Source organism: Plasmodium berghei, assembly GCF_900002375.2.
Source record: "Plasmodium berghei ANKA genome assembly, chromosome: 12".
Taxonomy (NCBI): Eukaryota; Apicomplexa; class Aconoidasida; order Haemosporida; family Plasmodiidae; genus Plasmodium; species Plasmodium berghei.
This window is the reverse complement of record NC_036170.2, coordinates 243,550-265,794: the sequence shown is the minus strand read 5'-3', so window position 1 is coordinate 265,794 and position 22,245 is coordinate 243,550. Positions and strand designations below refer to the sequence as shown.

The following is a 22,245-nucleotide window of genomic DNA, read 5'->3' as shown; positions in this document are numbered from 1 at the left end:
TGTAGAAAAGTGCTAATACATGAATACATAATTCAAGATACTAATATACCATTTTTTTAACAATGATACATATAAAGATTTAATATATCTGTATGGATGAATAAGTATGCCTACATGCATATATTCGTATATATATATAACTCAAAATAATCAGAGTTTTTTTTTAAAATTAATACATTTAATATATTTCCATTAATAGTAATCAATAAGGGATAAACAAAAAAATTGATAAAATAAAGATAATAATATATAGGTAACAAAATATATATAATAATGAGCATGACTTAGCTGTTTAAGCACATACTACAATACCAATCGTTTTCCATATCCGGAGGATTGTCAATAGAATATTTACAACATATCCAATGATACCATCTTTCACATTTATCACATCCAATCCAATTTAATCCATCAGCTGGTGAACCATCACTTAATTCTTCATAAACAAATTTACATACTGGGCAATATATTTGGCCATCATTAATATCGTTTTCATTTTTTTGTGTATATATTTTTTCATCTTTTATTAAATCTGTATCAAATTCTTTAATATCATTATCCACGTATTGGCTGTATTTACTATAATTTTTAGTTGCGTTTATAAAATCATGTTTTAAATATGATTTTGGGTTATCATAAGATTGCTTATAATGGTTTATATTATCTAAATTAGAGTTATCAATATTGAGGTTTTTATTTTTTCTAGCTCGACCTCTTTTTTTTACTTGTACAGGAGTTTCTGTATCATTATTATTTTCTAATGGGTTCATAATTTGTGCATTAATTTTTTTGTATGGATTTGCACTATCTTGCTGCATTTTTCTCCTTTTCCTTCTAATGCCATTATTTTTATTTCCTTTTTTGGTCAAAATATTATTTTTATCTATATTTGATTCATATTTATGGCCATAATAGTTATAAAAGTTTTGCTGATTTAATGCACCCATATTATTGTTGAAAAATGGAAGCATATTAGAATTACCTTCTATTTTTTTATTATAATACATAAGGCTATTATTATCAATAGATCTGGAATTAAAACCATAATTTGGAAATTGCTTCATTGTATCATTATCATTTTGTTCTGGTGTGGGCATTGTATTTCCAGTTATTTCATCGTCAATAAATCCACGACTATTTTTATCTTGTTTATTATTATTATTATTATGGGGATGCTGCATTAAATAGCTATTTTTATAATATTTCGATGGGATATTCATTATATTTATTTTATCTGAGATTAACACATTTTCCTTTAGTTTATTCATAGGATCTAATAAATTATAATTATTTGCTACCATATAGTCAGGATGCATATTCATTAATGGGTTCATTGATGGAGATAATACAGAGTTTACTTCATTTTTATAACCCATTGATTTGAACATTTTTTGGGACATATTGGAATTGTTAATAATATCGTTGCTGTATATATTTGCATTGGGTTGTGAGGAATCGAATTCGCTATTAAGACCCTGTTTGTCTTTATTTGTTTTTCTGCAATCATTAAACGGTATCATCATATTCTTTTTCATATTATTAAATTGTGTTTTTTCAAATATTGCACTTATAGATGGTGGGTCAGATATTTTGATAGGCTTTAATAAATGATTTATGCATTTTTTGTTTAAATAATTAAATATATATGTACCCAATAAGAAGTTATATAAATGATTAAATGGAAAATATAAAAAATTCTCAAAGTAAAATAATTTATTTGTATTAATAAAATTAGTTAATGTATTTTTTTTACAGCTTTGAAATGTATGTTTAAAACAATAAGCTTTTTTAGGATTATATATATCGACTCTTCCAAAAAAATTGTCCATTTTACATCCTAATAATATACCACAAGATATATGAAAGGAAGCATCACAATCTGTATTACTACATGTAATAACTATACCATGTTTTATTCTACAATAGCTGCATACTTTTTTTAAAACGCCTGCTTTGGTTTCATTAATATTATTTTTTTTTGAATAAGCAGTATTAACATATTCTAAACATTTAGGATGAACAAATAATAATTCTTTTTTTACTTTATCTTCAAAACAGTTTAAAAATCCATCTAATCTTGGGCAATAAGAACAAAAAACAATTTTTTTCTTTATTTTGAAATATTCGCATCTTGGGCATATAAATTCTTCTTCTTCTTCATTATTCTTAGGAATAGTGTTTTTCAATATGATATTCTTATTATTAGGATCGATTCTTTTTCTTCCAGGTTTATTTTTTTTCACAATTACCGTATTTTTGTCTGCATCTAAATTGTTTGTACCATTATTAATACCTTGACTATCACCATTTTGTTGTTCCTTTTGTTGAACTGTTACTTCTTTACTTTCATTTACATCACAATTCAGATTATCTTTTGAAGGTTCATTGATTAGAGCATTAAGATTGTTTGAATCATTTTTCAAAGCATTTGATTGATTTTGGCAGTTTTCGTTATTTTCTAATTTGGAATTTATGGCTGATTCAAGTGGTTTACCTAATTCAGAACTCGTTGGAATATTCGCATTGGGAGCTAATGAAGTTATAGAAGAATTGACTGCTGTTGCTGCAAGTAGTTTGAGAGGATTTTTACATGGCCTTCCAACTTTATTTGTGCGTACATGAGGGCGAGGAATTGTATCTTTATTTTTAAGATTTTCTGCAATTTCAATTGATTTCATTTTGATATCATTATTTATATAATTTTTAATCATATCTATATTCATTCTATGACAGCAAAAGTAGCATATAAATACATTACATTGTGAGCATTTTTTTAAAACGCTTAATGATCCTAATCTTCTTTCTTTTTTATTTTCAAAACTATCATTTATATTGCTAGAAGTACCTCTCAATTTTCGTTTTAATTGGCTTGTTTCATTAAGTGTAGTTTTAGTGGAATTATTTGGGCTATCAATATTAAAAGTGCTTATGGAACTGTGACTTTCCTCAGTTTCCATTTTTTTTGCGTCTTTTCGAGTTTCAGTATAAATTGCTTTTGACAAACAAACACTGCATATCATCAGATTTTTGCTATTCAACAATGAAAGAAATTTATTAAAAAATGCGAAAAATGAATCATCTGTTTTTATATTTAGAATATTTGAATTATATTTTTCTAATATTAATTCGGATAATTTTTTCAATTGATAATCATTAAAATGTGGATACAATAATAATATAGTCTCAAAATTTTTTAATCTTTTATATTTATCACTTAATATGTTACTATTAAATTCTTGTATATCTTTTTGAAGATTTAAAAAGTCGTATATTATTAATTTTAATAAAGAATCTTCATCTAGTAAATTTTCATTATATATATTTTTAAAACTACTTATACTTATAATATTATTACATTTTCTAGTACTTATTTTATTGATATTTTCTATATCGAATATATCTATGGGCATATTTTCTACTTTATTTGTTTCTTCTAACTTCAAAAGCATATTTTCACCATCATAGCCATTTTTATTATTTTCTTTTTGTTCAGTTTTGTGTGCATGGGAAAGATTTTCTGCTTTATTATTTTCTTCCTTAATATTATCGAGTTCTCTAATTTTATCAACATATTCACGTTCTGCATCTTGAGCAGTTTTTTCATTAATAGAAATTTGTTTAGTTCCATTATCACTTACATCTATCTGATCCTTTTCATTTTTAGCTTCAGAATTTAAATCATCGTTTTCTTTAATTAGTGATTTTTTCATACAAGCTTTAGTTAATCCTGAATTGTCAAAAATAACTTTTCCTTCACCTAATAAATACTGATCAAAATTTTGACAAAGGTCGGTAAAATCTTCATTTGGATTATAATTATTATTATTGTAATAATTTTTCATAGTTTGATTAAATTGATCATAATTGAAATAAACAGAATCTTTGAATATAGATAAAGAAGATAATGATAAAAGATTAAATAATTTCATGTCACTTATTTTTAAATAATTTTGTAATGTATATGCATCAAACATTTTTCCAACATTTATTTTATCTTCTAATTTATTTTTGGCATATTCCTTTTCTCTTAAAATTTGATATTTTCTTAATATTTCTGTTGGCGCTTTTTTTTGAGAATGATTTGAACAAAATAAAACTAATTTATTATTTTCATTTAATTCTATTAGATATTTATTAGAAGAAGTTGCACACGATATATGATAATATTTATAACAATCAGCAACATTGCATTTTATTATACCTATATTATTAGTGCGTAAACATAATGAACATTTATATTTATTTCTTTCTCTATTACAAATTTCAATTTTGTCTTCTATTATGCAATTACTAATTGATGCACATCGGATATGACACCATTCATTTTTTTTCTTTGTTCTTTTTATTGGCCCTCCTCCTTGATAAAATGAGCCAAATTCACAGATACAGCATATTGGAATTTTAAAAATAAATGAAAAATTTTTACTATAGTTATATTTTAGCAATGCTCCATTTGCTTCCAATCCAAAACTTATATTAGTTTCATTTGTATTATTATTAGCACTTAGAAAAATAGTGGAATTCACAGATTCAATATTATTTTTGTTAGAAGAAATATCTAGACTTTGATTTTCCTTTTTTAGCTCAAAATTCATTTTAATTGTTTCTTCTTCATTATTAATGTCACATGGAGAACCATCTAAGTTATCATTATTTTTTTTATCATTTTGATTTGATTTATTATTAATATTGTCTAATTCATTCAAATTTGAAGAAAAGCTATTTACCTGATTGTTTGGTAAATCCGAAGTATATAAATTTTGGCCAGTAGTTATAGAAGCATCCATATTTTCCTGAATTGTAAATTCATGATTCTCATTTGGAGTAATTTCAGATTTTGTAATATTTTTATTTTTAAGAGCAAGCAATTTCATTTTGTTTAACTTAGTGCTTCCAAGTGGCCTTCCTCTTTTTCTAACTATTACATTACCGTTAGCATCTAAAGTGACGTTATTATTTTTATTATATGGTGGTTTATTAACTATATTAGCTTGTTTTGATTGTATTTTATTTTTTTTATTTATACATTTGTTTGAAACTTTATCATGATATAGTTTATTATTAGAATATTCATTTTTATTTAATAGAGGTTTTCGACCCCTTTTTTTTTTTTTTTTTTCATATTCTGTATCATCAGAATCACTATCTTCAAAATTTGGATTAATATAAACAGATTCTTGTCTAAACAATTTAATATTCTCATTTAAAAATTTCGTATAATTATTATCTTTATCAATTTTACTAACCATAATAGTATTAAAAATATTTTTATATTTATATATATTCGGATTTTTAAGAACAATTTTTTCAAAGAAATCATGACTATCCTTTATTTCCATTTGATATTTTAGCATATAATAATTTATATCATTCTCAATATCAAATAAAAGCATAATCGATTTATATTTATATGTATGCATTTGGGAGTTTCTTTGAAAAATTATTTCTTCTGGAGGTGTATAAGAAAATGTTTCCTTTTTTTTTTTATCATCAACTTGATTTTTATTATTATTTTGTTCATTATTAGCAGTATCATCAGACTCCTGTGTGTTATTATTATTTTCATTAGTATACTCATTGCATGATTTAATTAATAAATCAATATCTTTTTTTTTTTGAGGCCCGCTTAAATGTCTAATAATTTTAAATGCAACAGAATCTTCAATATACAATATCTGATTTCTTAAATAAGAACAAAGTGGGCATATCCATTGTTCTTCTTCTGTATTTGATGGATATCTAGTATTAGTTTTGGCCACATCTGTAGAAAATTTATTTGTTTCTTGTTTTATTTTTTTATTGTTTGATGGCTCAATTGGTTGACCTATATTTTGTACGATAATTGGATTTTCCATTTTTATTTGGTTCGATTCCTCATTTTCATTTTTTATTTCTTCTTTATCATGTGTAAATATAGAAATATCTAAATATGATTCTTTTTTTTCATCAATATTATCACTGTTTGTGTCACTTCGCCCACATTTATAATAGCATTCATCTTCTCTGTTTTCGTGCCCATTTTTTACATTCATATTTTGATTATTTTTCAATTGGGTATCCAATATAGCATAATTTATTTGGCTATCTTCTTTTTCACTATCCATTTTTTCATTATCATTTTTTTCGTCATTATTATTACTTACAATTGAACTGAACATACTATTTGGAGAGTTTAGTTTAATAAAATTATCCTCCATTAAATGTTTTATAACATTTAAATTAATTTTTTTTTTTTTTTTATCAATACCATGTTTTCCAGAGCAATTGTCGTTATCAAATGTGTATTTATCCCCATCTTTATTTATATCACTATGGATATAATTATTTTTTCCATTATTATTAAAATAATTTTTTGTAATTTGTCCTTCTTTATTATATTGTTGATAGTACTCATTTTTATTATTAACTTCGTTAGTATTATTATATGCATTATTTTGGGGCTCATATTTATAATTATTATTTTTATATTTCGAACTTTCTTCTTTTTCATTATCACAATTTTGTGAATCTCCTTTATCAGACATATTTGGATTTCTTTTTATTATATTTTGATTTTTAACATTTCTGAATCCAGTACAAAAAGAATGCATAGGTGTATAACAACAATCACAAAAAACAATTGGATTATCATCCCAATCTTCACCTAAGCTGCAAATATTACATAAAGCCTTTTCAGTCCAACTATTAGGCAATTGAGAACTATGATTAACAGTTACTCTTAATTTTAATAAATCGACAATTTGTTTTGATAATGTATATGTGTGTTTAGTATTTAATTTATTTTTTAAATATTCGTTTATATAAAAATTAATCATTTTATCTTCTATTGAGTACCAATATTTATATGGTTTTTTCTTTTCATTTTTTATATTATCTAATAATTTTCCAATAATTTTTTTTTGTTGTTTAATATTGTACATATATCTTGAAAATAAAACACATATTTCTTCATTTATATTTTTAATATATGTGCTATGCTTGTTATTGTTATTTTTTAAAAACACATCGACTTCGCCAGTTCCATTAAGTGTGCTTGCCTCATTTTCAATATATTTTTTTTCAGTATTATTTTCTGAATTAATAATGTTATTTGATTGTTCTACAGAATTTGGCCATTTGTCTTGTTCTATTTTATTTGAGGTAAATAAAATAGAATCTCCAAAGCAACTATCGCTAGTTGTATTTACAATTCCATCTAAATAACTGCTACTATTTATTGTGTTTTCATTTTTTTTTGTAGTTGTATATTCATTGCTTTCTTTTTTATCTTGCAAAGTTTGATTTATATTTTTTTTACTTTTACTATTGGTTGAAATGCTGGCATTAGTATTTCGTAGCTTGGCAAGTTTGATACAATGTATTTTATTTTTTTTATTAATAGAATTATTATGATTATAATTTACATTTAATATATTGCGTTTATATTTATCTAAATTAATATTTGTCAATATAAACTCAAAGTAAACATTTGACATATGCTGATTTTTTTGCAGAGAAAATATAGAGCTATTAAATGGAACCGTACTATTCTTTGGTATGCTAAATTTATATTTTTTTAAAAAATTAAATGATCCGATTTTTCCATATGTTCCCAAATGACGAGGTTTATTTTTTGCTTTTTTTTTAAGATTTGACTTTTTTAAATTTATTATTTTTTCCTTTTTTTCATTAGATGTACTGCTTTCATTTAATTTTTCTGTATTATTTTTTTCATCATTAGAACATGTTTTTTTGTTATTTTCGTTTGTAATAAGTTCTTTTCCTTCTTCTGATTGTGGCTTTTTATCATCCTTTTCATCATTCTTTTTCGAATCACTTTTATCATCAGTTGCATTATTATTACTACTACTAATACTATTTAATAGAAAAAAACTTCTCCATGATTTTTTTTTTTTTTTTTTTTCATTTTCATTATTTTGTATATGTGAAGATGCATTTTTTTCATTATCATTTTCAGTTTTATTAGTTGGCAAATTTTGCTCAGTAGTTACTTCTTCATTAGTTTTGTATAGTTTTGAAACATTCTCATTTTTTAAAGCATTTTGTTCAGTTAAATTTGACTCACTATGTAAAATTGTGGTCATATCGTTTTTTTTGATTTTTTTTTTTTTTTTTTTTTTTTTTTTTTTGAGTATTTTTTTCTTCTTAATTTTTTTTCGTGCTAAAACTTTGTTCACATTTTGAATTGGAATATACTTTGGTTTTGCATTGTTAGCTCTTAAGTTTTTAATCTTGTATACCAAATTATTATTTTTTTGTTTATTCCAATATGGTAATATATTGCCTAATATAATTGGCAATGTATTATAATTTTTTAATTCGTCTAAAAAACATTTATAGCACCTTTCTTTGTCTTCCATTGTTATATGTCTGTTTGATAAAAATTTCTTATCCCCTAAAGTAATTTCCGTTAATAATTTTGCCAATGTCTCTATTTCGTATGTGTCTTCTTGTTCTGGTGTTTTTTTTGTATCACAGACTTGGTTAGTGTTATTGAGAGAGTTAGCATCGAAATGGTTAAGATTATCTGTGTTTTTATCACAATTGTTTGCTGTTTTAACTTGCTCAATTTTATGGTCATAAATACTTGGCTTTTCATTGTTTTCAGAAAAATCATAATTTTTGGGTACATATATAGATATATGTAAACCGTTAGGAATTGGCGTATTATGTATGTATGGTAATCTTCCTACACCATCATATTTTTTATTTAAAAAGGGATTAAAAAATTTTCCATCATTTCTAGAATTTCGTAATCTAGTGTGAGTTTTTTCTTGCTCATCAGTTTGATTATGCTTTTTCATCTTTGTTCCATTTTTCCTTTTATTTTTAGATTTATCGTTTTTTAATTTTTGAAAATATTTATCATTACCATATGTATCGAATGCCATAGTATTTTGATAATTCCCCATTTCATTAAAATTGTAATATCCATTTGGATAAAAATTACTATTTTTTAAATTTTGCATTTCTCTGTTAAAATTCATCATATCATTAAAAGGTAAAGATTTATTAGATCCATTAATTATATCTCCATATATACCATTATTATAAATGGTCATATTTTTATTCATAAATAACATGTTTTCTTCATTTATTCCAAAATTATGATTACCTAAAGAAATATTATCCATTTTAAGCATTCGTTTATTTCCATATTGATACAAAATTTTGAGTGAATCATTATTTATGTTTGCAGTATTAGTAGAAATACTTCCAATAGAAGATTGCTTGGTAGAATCATTTTGATTATTATCCACTTCAACTTTATCACTTTTATTATTTTGATATATATTAGGGTACATATTTGTGGCTTGAACACCATTCGAGGAATGCATATATCGATTAAAATTGTTCATTGACATTGGATAGATATTCATATTTGTTTTTATTTTATTATCATATGGATTGCTCATAGAATTAGGATATGTATTGTTATTAAATTGTTTAAATGAATTGTTAAATGTAGGAAAATAATTGTGATCATTATTGCCAATGTTTAAAATAAAAGATAAATCCATTCCTTTTGCATTTGTGGTATTACTTAGATTATTTATATTTTCTGTTACCTTTTCACTATTCATATTTCTCATTTCATACGCCATGGTATTGCTAGGATTAAAATTTGCTTCGTTTTTAATTGAAGAATATTCTATGAGATTATTATTACAAGGATCACAATTATTTAGATTGTTATATAAATCATGTGCATTTGATAAAGCATCAGTTGTATCTTCTTTATTATTTATAGAGAAAGAATCACTTACTTCATTGTCATTTTTCTTGTCATTGTCTTCATTACTATTTGATGTCATAACGACATTTTCGATGACATCATTTTTATTTTCACTGAATAGGGATGCTTCATTTTGTGAACGATTGGAAACAGATGTATTATTTTTTTCCAATTCATTTTGCAAATCGTCTATTTCGTTTCCGTTTGCATTGTCGTCATTTTCGAATTTACCAAAAGCGTCGACATTATTATTATCATTACTGTTTCCGTTATATTCGTTATCGTTTGATTTTGGTAACTCATTATTATTAGTTATATCGACGTTATTTTCAGTATTTGAATCATTTACATTTGTTTGATCATTAATGTTGGGACTATTAATTTTTTCTGTATGATCATTTTGGATTAAATCGTTAGAATGATCAGTGTTTAAATTAGTAATGACAATGTTTTTATCACTATTATCGATGCTAGAATTAAAAATGTTAACATCTGTATATGTACTACCAAACTGTGTATTTGTATTTTTATTATCAGAAGAATCAGTATGATTTAAATTAGTCTGATTTATATCATTTTTTTCGTTAGTATTGATTATTGAAGGTAAATTTGTATTTTTACTCATATCATCAGGATAATTTGATTCATTTTTTTCTATTTTTAGATTATTGTGCATTGTATTTAATAATAAATTGTTACCTGCCATCGGCATACAATCGATAAAACACGCTTCATTACGAAACATTGTTGGGTAATCTCTAAATCGATTATCCATATTATTTATGCTTATCATATTTTCTATATTATTTATATGACCCACATTTTCCATATATTGTTTATCGTTAAATAGTGGATTTCTATTTGTTTTATAATTTCTTATATCATTTTTAGGATCTATTAAAAACTGATTATTATTTTGACTAATTAAATTTTCCTGTCCAAATGCATTATTATTAAGGAATTGATTATTTTGAAACATATATTGTGAAATGTTTGCTACGCCATTTTTTTTTTCACTTTTTTTATCATTTATATTTAATTTAATTTTAACCGAACTTTTTTGGCATTTAATATTTTGAAATATTTCTTTTTTTATTTTTTTATTTTTTATTTTATTACATATATAATCAGTGCATTTTATATGATCTTCAAATGCAGTTATTATCCTTTTATCAAAATTTGAAAAATATTGATTTTCGATGTTTGACCAAAATTGATGATTATCTGAACTATCATTTCTTGAATTTCCTTCTCTCCACGTGCTCATCAAATCATTGTTTCTCCTTCCGGCAGGTCTACCCCTTTCCATTATAAAGTACGCATACCAGTCAAAATAAATGCGTCAATGCTTTATTTTAAAAAAATTACTTTATTAGTGCATTCAAACATACATACATATATATAAGAGTAAATACGGCATATATATATATATATATCAGCACGCACATACAGACATGCATATATCAGTATATCGATATGTCTAGCCTATATGTATGTATATCATAAAAAAATAATAAATTATTTTTTTTCTAACATAAGCACATGTATAATAGTGCTTAAATATGAAGTATATGCATGCATATACGACATAAAAAAAGGGCTACAAATAAAACATCTTTTCCAACATGCATACAAATTTGATCGATCATCCATTAAAAATCATGATACACATATATTTTTCGTTGCTTATTTTTCAATAAATAAATAAAAAATTATTCACAATTCAAGAACATTTGAAAATGCGACTATTTTTATATTAATTACAAACAAACCAACAGTTAAATACGAATATATATTAAGTTGTAAGAATACACACACAAACTGATACACCACCCGTGTTAATATATTTAGAGTAATGTGTCTGTTTTAAATATATTTCAAAAAAATATATCTCATTTGCATAATTTATTAAATTTTTAATGCCCTATTATTCATAAAAAAAGTAAAATAATGTAAGAATATATAAGAAAAAAATTTTATAATAAAATAAAAATAAAAAATATATAACCTTAAAACGTTTATATTAATTATTTTTAAATATACACAAAAATGTTTGGAAAAATACATAAATTTTACCTTTTCTGATAAATAATGTACATATTATATTTTTCCCCTTTATACATTCTTATATATATATATATATATATAATATATAAATATATAGGCATATATCTATGTAACACTTGTTAATACAAATATATGAAATAACTATATATATATATATATATATGCACTATAATATTACCATTTTAAGTGTTTTACTAAGTATATAAATAAGAACATATGTATTCACTTATTTTAAGTTTAATAAAGATGATTTAAAAGCAAAAAATGTATGAAATATATTATTATAATGATAAATAAATAATATATAAATATATTTAATATATAAATAAACAGGCTAAACGCTAAAACCTTAACAAAATGAAAATTGTACGGCATAAGTTAACCTTAAAATATATTAAAAATTAATAAATGCTTACAAAATAAGATACAATTGAAAAATAAAAGTATATATTTTTTATTATTTATGTGAGAAACGGAAAAGAAAAATAAATATAATAAAAATAAATGTTAAATAAATAGAAACAAACAAACCGAAGAGAAAAAAAAAACACGAAAAATCAAGTATATTTAATATTATATGTAATGAATTGTATGGAAATATATTATATATATCATGGAAAAATCGGCATATAAATGTAAAGATTACGTATATGTAAATAATCAAATACTGCTTAAAATATCGTAAAAAATTGTAATATATATATTATATATATACGCATAAAAAGCAAGTATTAATTTTATGATATGAGTTCATATTCCATTTATATAAATATAAATTTATTTCATTGATTAAAAAATCCATAAAAAATTACATGATATTTATAAACTCTTTTGTATCATTATTTCGCTTTAAAGCCCCATTACATAATATATATTTTTATTACCTAATTTGTATAAGGTAAAAAGCAATTTTAAAAATAAACGAAAAGAAATTTGGAATAAAAAACAGTATATATATATATTTATTATATTTTTAATGTTTAATTAATATAGAGAAATTTTTTTATAATGAAAGCTTAAAAAAAATTTACATATAATATGTATATATAATGTATAATATCAATGTGAGCTAATATTATTAGAGAGGAAAAACACTTGGTAATTGAGAATCTCTGTATCTATTATGTGACACTAACCATAAAACAACAAAGTTCCATGCAGTCTGCTTTTAAAAAAATAGTAATATTTTTTTTATAATTAAAACGAAATTATATTACATGGTTTTGCGACCATACATATATATATGTATACAAGGAACATCATTATTCATTCTAAACTTCTGAACAACAATGTATTTAATTATCATGAAAATATATTATTGTTCAATGGAGGTTTTAAAAAGAAGATAAGAAAACAAATGCACAAAATATTAGGATTAAATGTGGTACTCAAATATTTGTTATACACATGTACATATTATTTTTACGACATGCACCAAACTAGTTGAGAATTGTCAAAAAAATATAAAAACGAAATATGTGTTACTATTTGAGTATTCACTGTAATTTTTTTTATAATTTTTATAGCATGCACAATTAAAGGTCATTGAATAATAATATTGATGTATTTAATGTGTAAAGATATGCATGGAAAAAATAATAGGAAGTCCATTGCTTTAAGATTTATTCTGAATAATACAAATAGTTATTCCTATAAATTGCTCATACATTTTAAACTTCATTGTAATGGTTTCCCTTTTTTATTTTTTTTTTTTATGTAAAATGTTTATTGAAATTTACAAATAATCATCAATATCATTTATGTATAAAAAATATTTAGAATTTTAAGATCTTGTAATAAGTGTACCATATAATGTATATATATTTCGACAGCATATACATAGAATGACAATTTTTTTTTGAAAACAAATTATTTATATAGTCTTTTGGATAAATAAAATGATTATTAGTGTGAAGTGTAAAATAAAATAATGTTAAAAAGGCTGCCTTCATATTAGTTTGTTTTTGTGAAAAATATTGCATACATACAATGCATTTATATATTTATACACTGTTTCATAAACCAATATGTATTGAATGTTTAACAAAGCAGTGTATTTTATTATAGTACAAAAATATAATTTTTTAATATTAAAAAAAGTAACAATAAATAACAATAAAATAAATAAATATATGAATGGATAATATTAATCCGATATTTATTTAGAAAAAAATGAAACATAAAATGAATTTAATTTTATTTTAATGAAATGGGATACAAAATATATGTCAAATTTTACAATATTTTTTAGTACAACTTTTTACGGATTTTGAGCATCTTAAAAAAAAATTTTTTTAAAGTATTTATTTATAAAAAATAGAATAATAATATATACACTTATACATTATGTGTGTGTAAGTAAAAACAATTTTATCAAAAATTAAATTGCTTTATGAAAAAATAAAAAAAAATAAATATTTATAACAATATTAATAATAAATAGTGAACTAATAATATCCACAAAACCTTTAGGTATATGATGGTGTAGATACGGGAATTTTTGTGTTTCGCTTTGATCAATTTTATTTTGCCACTCGAAAATGAAAAGTAGCATAGAGGGATAGCTTCTTTTTATCTCCATTGTTTTTGTATGTACCGTACAGTTTAGGGTTTAAAATGTCAAAATGTTCAAATCGAGGATTTTACTTTTTCAATAGTTTTGATTATTATGCGGTGGAGAGAAGTTATTCCCAATAAAAATCCATGGTCTTGTTCCTTCTTATCTAGGCTTGCATGGGCAAAATCAATTATGTAGACGCTAGCACTTTTCAAAACATTAGCATTTAACTTTGAATCCATATAAACATTTTTTTCTTCTGTAGTTAGAGATTCTTCAAATTGTTTTTGAATGTGATCCCTAAAATTAAAGATTTCGTCATATGTTTTTTTTTCCTCTTTTTGATAATAATCATCTTGTTCTTTACTACTTTCTGATTTATCTGTTTCTTGTTCAAATGTAAGAGTGTTATCATGATCATTACCATTATTGCTATTTTCGATATTTGAATTATCAGAGTTGTTAATATTTTCGTCATTATTTTTATCTTCAGATTTACTTTTTGAAGGGTCCGAATCAAAGACAAACAATAAGCTTGATCCACAAAAAGCAAAATAAGATTGATTTTCAAAAAATATTTTCATGTGTTCTAATATTATAAGAACTTTTTTTAATAAAAATACGGATAATTGTATATTATCGCATGCTAAGAAATATGATAAAAAAGCTTCGACAAATTTCTCATCATTTTTTATTAAATGCGCATCTTCTTTTGATATAAAAAATGGCTGTTTTTTTTTTTTACACCATCCTATTAAGCTAGTTAAATGGAATCCATGTGATAAGCAAGATCTATTTTTTGCTTTTTCAATTTTTTTTTGTATTGATTCTTCATCACAATTATCACCATATAATTTTATTCCCATTTTTATATCCATAGCACATGGGTGCCTCATAGAGCTTAGCACATTTCGTAAACAAATAGCTGTTTTTAATTCATTTCCATATAATTTTTTTTTTAGATCATTATTTTTATTTACTAAATTTTTGTAATCATTATTATTTTCAAATGAATTACTATTTGAATTATTTTTGTTTTCATATGCATCATTTATTAGATCATTCTTGTTATCAATATTTATAGGGATATAATTATTCTCACCATTTTCTTTTTCCCTATCTTCGCCATTTTCTTTTTCCCTATTTTCACCATTTACTTTTGCCCTATCTTCATCATTTTCTTTGTTTTCTTCAATTACATCAAAAAAATAATTTCTCTCTTTTTCATTATTTATATTTTCATTCATCATTGTTTTTGATTCATAAAATTCTGGTTCTTTTGTAGTGTCGTTTTCTTTCGTATCAGAATTGCTTTGTGAATCATATGTTATATATTTATTAACGTTCATACTATTTGTACTCGAAGCATTATGACCACTAGTATTATTAATATGCTCATTGTACTGGTATGAATTATTATTTTCTGATTTCATTTCATTTCGTTCTGCCTCATCTAGAGATTCATACATTTCTTCTACCCGACCAAATTGCATGAGTTGGTTTTCTTCCAAAAAAACTTGATAACATGGAACAGTAAATTTGAGAAGCTCTTTACCTAATTTTATTTCTTGGTCAGAAAAGTATTTATTTAATTTTGCTCCCTCAACAGTTATATTATCTTCTAATATTGAAGAATAATTTTCTTGTGTGTTTGTAATGGGAATTTTTTTATCACAGCATAGATATAACCATGCATAAAAAAAAGCTTCTGACTTTGAGCATAATTTTATTATTTTGGTTAATTTTTTATTTACAGGCAATACCCATTGATTTTTATGACCACTTCCATAAAAAAATATATATCCCTTTTTACTTTGCGTATACATTGCAAATGAATTTTGTAATTGATCTCGACTGTATTTAAGATTTGTTAAGTCGCCATTAATATAACTGTGTATCCCATTATATTTTGATATTTTTGAAATTGTATGATTTTGATAATTAGCTTGATTTCTTGAATTACTACCAATAGTTTGATTATGCAATTTTTCTTCTGATTTGTTTTTATTTTTCTTATTACTCATATTAATCAAAAAATCGTTATCAATATATTTTGTCAAGTCATAAAATTCACTGATTTTCTCAAAATTATTATTAATAGAATTGGGAAATTCCATTTCATTTATTTGAGTTTTATTTTTATTCTTTTTATTTCTATTGTTATTATTATTAATAGTATTGTTTATTCTTGATTTAAGCTGATTAAGTGTTATAATCTTTTGAATACTGTAGTGATTACTATCCGAATTGGTTTCAGTGTCATCTAAATCATCATTTGAAAAATATAAGTCACTATTTGAAATATTCGATGATGATGATGATGATGGTGATAATGTGGTTGATTTTTTGGCTTGTTGATTGTGCATGTTTAATTCTTTATTTTTTTTCTTTGCACATCCACTTAAAATTTCATTACCATAACTATTATCATCAGATGGGTTATATAGTTCATTGTATAAATTGATTTTATGGCCAAGGTTTGATGAAGAATCATTTTCTAATCCTTTTTTTTTAACAAATTTATTATAAGGTGGTAAATTAATATTTAAATAATATGGTTCACCTTTTAATATACATAAAAAATATTTAATAACTTTATAAGTAGAATAATGAAGTTTTCCTCGAGTAAATATTTTTTTTTTTTTTTTTTTTTTATTACTAGGATACGGATTTTCACAATAATAATTGAATATTTTATCACTTTTTTTGGTATAGTTTTTTAAATTATTAAATTTATAAAAATTTTCATGATCATATGTATTTGAAAATTCTCTCGAAACATTTTTTAATTTTATTAATTTTTCATTTTCCAAAGTTGAGTTTATTTCATTCGTTTTATTTATCAATGGACATGTGTTACCATTATTTATGGAAATATTATTTTGAGTTGTATTTAATTGAGATTCGCTATCATTTTCTACATGTTTATTGGTATTATCGTTTGTAAACGTATAAAACGGCTTGTCAGAGAGGTCATATTTTTCTAAATTGAGCTGACTTTCTTGTGAATCATCATTACTGTTATTTTCTTTGCTATTTTTAGCTTCCTCATTTGTATGATTATTAAGCATGATATTATTACTATCATTGTTATTATTACTGCGCGTTGCTTCTTGGTTTGGTATTTTTATGTTTTTCTTAATTAAAGCTTTTAAACATGCCAGTGTGCACTTTGGCAAATAATTTAAATTATATCCTCCTTCTAAAACTAATATTATTCGTCCTTCACAATAAATTTTTGCAAATTTTTTCAATTGAAGTGTCATCCATTCATATAGAGTATGAGTTAAGTTACATTCTCCTAACGGATCTTTAATTGAAGCATCAAAACCCGAAGATATAAAAATAAATTCAGGTTGAAATGCTTGTAATATTGGCAACAATAAATATTTAAAAACATAATATACATCGCAATTGTTATAACCTTTTTCTAAAGGTACATTAATATTAAATTTATATCCATTTTTTTCTCCTAATTCACTTTTAGCACCTGTTCGTGGATAAAATCCATTTTCTTCAGTTGCTATACGTGATTTCTTTTCTTTTTTTTTTTTAGTTTTTTTTTTCTTTTTCTTATTTTTAACAGAATTAGCAGATGATGAATTATAAGAATCTATCCCATTTTCTATATTTTTGTTATTTTTATTTCCTTTTCTTTTAATAGTAGTATTATAGTTATTAATATTTGAAGATGTAGCAACACTCTCAGCAGTACTAATATTGCTAGTTGTGTTTGCATGGATAGTTTTTTTTTTTTTTTCGTTTTTTTGATTATATATAGAAGAAACTTTTTTTGTATGTTTCCCCTTATTTATTTCTTTGCTTTTTCTTTTTTTGTTTTTTTTGTTCGAATCAAATCTATGTATAGAAAAACATAAAACATTTTTATCATTATAAAATATCTCTTGTGTTCCATTATTATGGTGTACATCCCAATCAAAAATAAAAATTTTTTTTATTCCATATTTAATATATATATATTTACAAGCAACACTTATATTATTAAAAATACAAAATCCAGATGGATTATTTCTGCTACAATGATGTCCAGGTGGTCTAATAGCAGCAAATCCACATTTTATTTCAGAAATATGATTTATATTATTACTTTCACTATCTTTTATATTGCATATTGTAGTTGAATAACTTCGCATTTTTTTGAATTTGTTATTATTTATAGATTCGTTGGATAGATGATTTCTGGAAGAATTTAACGGCTCCACTTGGTGTGTTTCAATTCCTACACCATCTGTATATGCAATATTATTATTATTACTCGAATCACTGTTATATAATTTTGGTTTATCATTAAAATTAGGAAAATATTCCTGAGAGTGTTCTAAATTTTGGGTATAAGAAGTGTCTATATTATTCTTATAATTTTCACACATGGCCTTATATGAATAACATGATGTTTTTTTGTTTTTTGGAAATTTTTCCCATCCTTCTTTAATTAAGAAATTACCATTATTATTAGCATGGCTATTGGTATTAAATTTAGGATTTTTATTACTGTTAAGGAAGGAATTACGTCGTGAATTTTTCAGTGAGAATAAATTGCTATCGGATTTTGACCGTTTCAAATGTGTGCTATGATTAATATTTCTTCCTATACATTTCTTTAAGTTATCAGGAAAATTATTTTTAAAAAAATTATAATTATAACCAAGTGATTTTTTAAAATCAATGTATTTAAATTTTTCATTTTTATTTGATAATATAGCATCACATAAATTTAAAAGTCCACCAACTGCTCTTTTGGAAACAGTCCCAGTGTGAAAAGTGTAATACGTATCATGCTTATCAAATGGGTAAATGACATTTTGTTTTTTATATTTTAATTTTTTTTTTAATGAATAAAAAATATTATTAATATGAGCTCTTGTATGGCATTCTTTAATTTCGTCATACAATGCTTCTCTGCATTTTATCTGAATCATTTTATTAATTATATTTTTTTCTTTTAAAGCTTTTATTATACATCTTATTCTATCTGGGCTTTCAACATGATTTTCATCAAAATGGAGATATTCACACATATACTCTTCATCACACAGAAATCCTATACAATCGTTTTCTGATTGCTCAAATTTGTCCGTTTTTTTTGAAACTTTTTTTTTTTTAATAAAAGAATTAAAATTATTGTAGCTATATTTTGTGTTCGGATATATATTCGAAACTTGATATTTATTATGAATATAATTATCATTATCATATATATCACTAGGTGGTTTATAATAGCCATGTTTATAATAATTTGAGTATTCATCAGATGAAATTATATTATTATTATCACACTCAATATAAAAATTATTTATCAAAGGATCTATTGAACTATTATTATTTTTCAAAGATCCATATATTTTATCTAATGCATGTTTATGACTATTATATTCATCTTCATTATTACTAGAAGTTTGAAAATTGATTTTTTTGTGAATTTTTTTTGTATTATTAGAAATTGTAGCTATCGTTGAAATATTTTCAGAGATATTAGAATTTTTCGTTTTTTTTTTAATTATGCTTATTATTTTTTTTTTTTTTTTTTTATTTGTATCATTATTCGTATATGTAATGTGCTTGATTTTTTTTTTTCGTCGCTCCTTTTGAATAGATTTTCCTTTTTTTTTCAATACCCTTTTCAAATCATTACTTATATTTTTATTATTTGTAATACTGCGCTTTATAATGTCAGAAATATTATTATTAAAAATATTTTCATTATTATCAATATTAAATAAACTGTCTTTAGTTAGGTTCTTTTTGACGAATTCTATATCAACATTGTAATTATGAGGCTTTTTCTTTTTATTATCTTTGAGGTAATTTTCAGAGAAGCTATCATTTATCACATTTTTATTTTGAGTTTCAATTGAATTTAATGAAGAGTTTCTTAAATAATTATTTATATCGTTTATACTTCTAAAATTGTCTACAATTAAGTTATTAAATGTTATTCTTTTCTTTGAAAAATTCAAATTGGTTTTACTGTTTTGCTTGATTGAATTATTTTTTTTTTGTTTCTTCTCATTATTGCTTGAATCGGTCTTTTTCATGTTTTTTTTGTGTTTAATCTATAGCAATATATTTTATTTTTTTTTACAATAAATTATATGCAAATGTATATACTTTATACATACACAAAAATATATATGTATGTATATTATTCATACAATGTGTATATATTTACGTGCAAATACAAAAAAACGTTTAATTTTTTTCTGTTTAATGCTATTATCATAAATATTTAATATACTGTAAAATTTATCTTTTAGTAAACTTCCATATTTGTGTTTTCATCGATAATTTTTTTTTATTTTATTATTTTTTAATATCAATTTTGTGAAAATATCCGTTTTATATTTCCTTCTTATAAAGAATGTTAAAATCAAAGTTAACTTTTTATTTTACTTTTTTTTTTTAAGTATAAAATATTTTAGACAAAATTTACTACTCTATTTATCTAATTATTTTAGCCAATAATCTTATAAAGTAAATATATTATGCAAATATAATTCATTTTTTAAAAAAACATAAGTGCGTAAATGTATAATTTATTATTAATGCATATTTTTCTCCTATATATATATATATATATCGATATACTATATATAAGAACTTCCAATCTTCATACATGTAAAATTACACAGCTATATATAGAGAATATTAATTCATTCTATAATCATAATATATACACAATAAAAATATATATACAAATATGAATTATTTACTCAGGCATATATGGGGATGTATAATTGTATTCATATTCATCATTATAATTTTTATTTAACAATATTAAACTATACACATAATTAGCATAAGTTTTACTATGCATTTAATAATACTATATATATATATATAATATATTAGTACAAAGTAAATGAATGGATGTATATGTAACATTAAAGAATTAGTTATATAATTGTATTTATAAAAGATTGATTTAGTTTAAAATACTAAAAAAATAAATAAAAAAAAATATAATTAAAAGAAAAAAGGAAACACAAAACTAAACAATGAAAAAAGAGAGAAAAAAACACCTAAGATTCATTCGTTGCCAAACCATTTAAATTGGAATATATAATACATTGCATATGTTTTTTATTTTTGTATTTTTAATATAGAAAAAACATTATTATTATATAGTTATATTTGAGTAATAATAAAATATATTTAGATTGAAGAACATTAAAATTATAGCATTTTTTAGTTGAAACTATTTATTCTTATTACTCAAATACTTGGAATAAAAAATTAACTAAATTAGTTTATGCGCATATATAATAAAATATAAATAATGGAGGGAAAGATAGGTGGTATAAAAATTATATGTATGATAATAATTTTTTTTTTGAAAGAATGAAAATGGGAAATTATGCATAAAGCGGATTTACTATTTTTAGGGACAATTTTTTGCTTGTTTTTGCGATCACATAGAAAAAATATATAATGATGATGCACGTTGCAAGCATTTTAAAATAATTTTTCTACTTTCTAAAAAGTTATATTTATTAAATCGTGATACCTATTTTTTTATTATAATATTTTTTTTCTTTTTTGCAAATATTAATTAGTATTGAATAATAATATATACATATTTCATAAAAAAATTATATTGGATATATGAAATCTGCATTAACAAATCGGCGGAAAATAAATATATAATGAAATTTAATGTGAAAATTTATTAGAAGTAAAATATATAAAGGTACAATTATAATAAAATATAAGAAGTGAAAAGATTTTTAACTAAACAATTATTTTAATATAAAAGGGTTTCACAATTAATATTGCAACCAAATATTTTCTAAATATGTTACTAAATCATTATCAGAAGATAACATAAGTTTTAAACTAAATAAAAGTAAAAAAAATAAAATAGTGA

At 22.8% G+C, this 22,245-nt stretch overlaps 2 protein-coding genes across 2 annotated transcripts; both read right to left on the bottom strand.

Annotated features, from left to right (window-relative positions):
• Positions 1-284: 284 nt before the first annotated feature.
• On the bottom strand, positions 285-11,045 carry PBANKA_1206300 (zinc finger protein, putative; the record flags this gene model as incomplete). The annotated part of the gene is made up of 1 exon (XM_034566112.1): positions 285-11,045. The coding sequence occupies one exon, from the start codon at positions 11,043-11,045 to the stop codon at positions 285-287; it is 10,761 nt and encodes a 3,586-aa protein (XP_034422741.1).
• Positions 11,046-14,431: 3,386 nt separating this feature from the next.
• PBANKA_1206200 (histone deacetylase 2, putative) lies at positions 14,432-20,416 on the bottom strand (the record flags this gene model as incomplete). The annotated part of the gene is made up of 1 exon (XM_034566111.1): positions 14,432-20,416. One exon carries the CDS (start codon positions 20,414-20,416, stop codon positions 14,432-14,434), a length of 5,985 nt encoding a protein of 1,994 aa, XP_034422740.1.
• Positions 20,417-22,245: the final 1,829 nt, after the last annotated feature.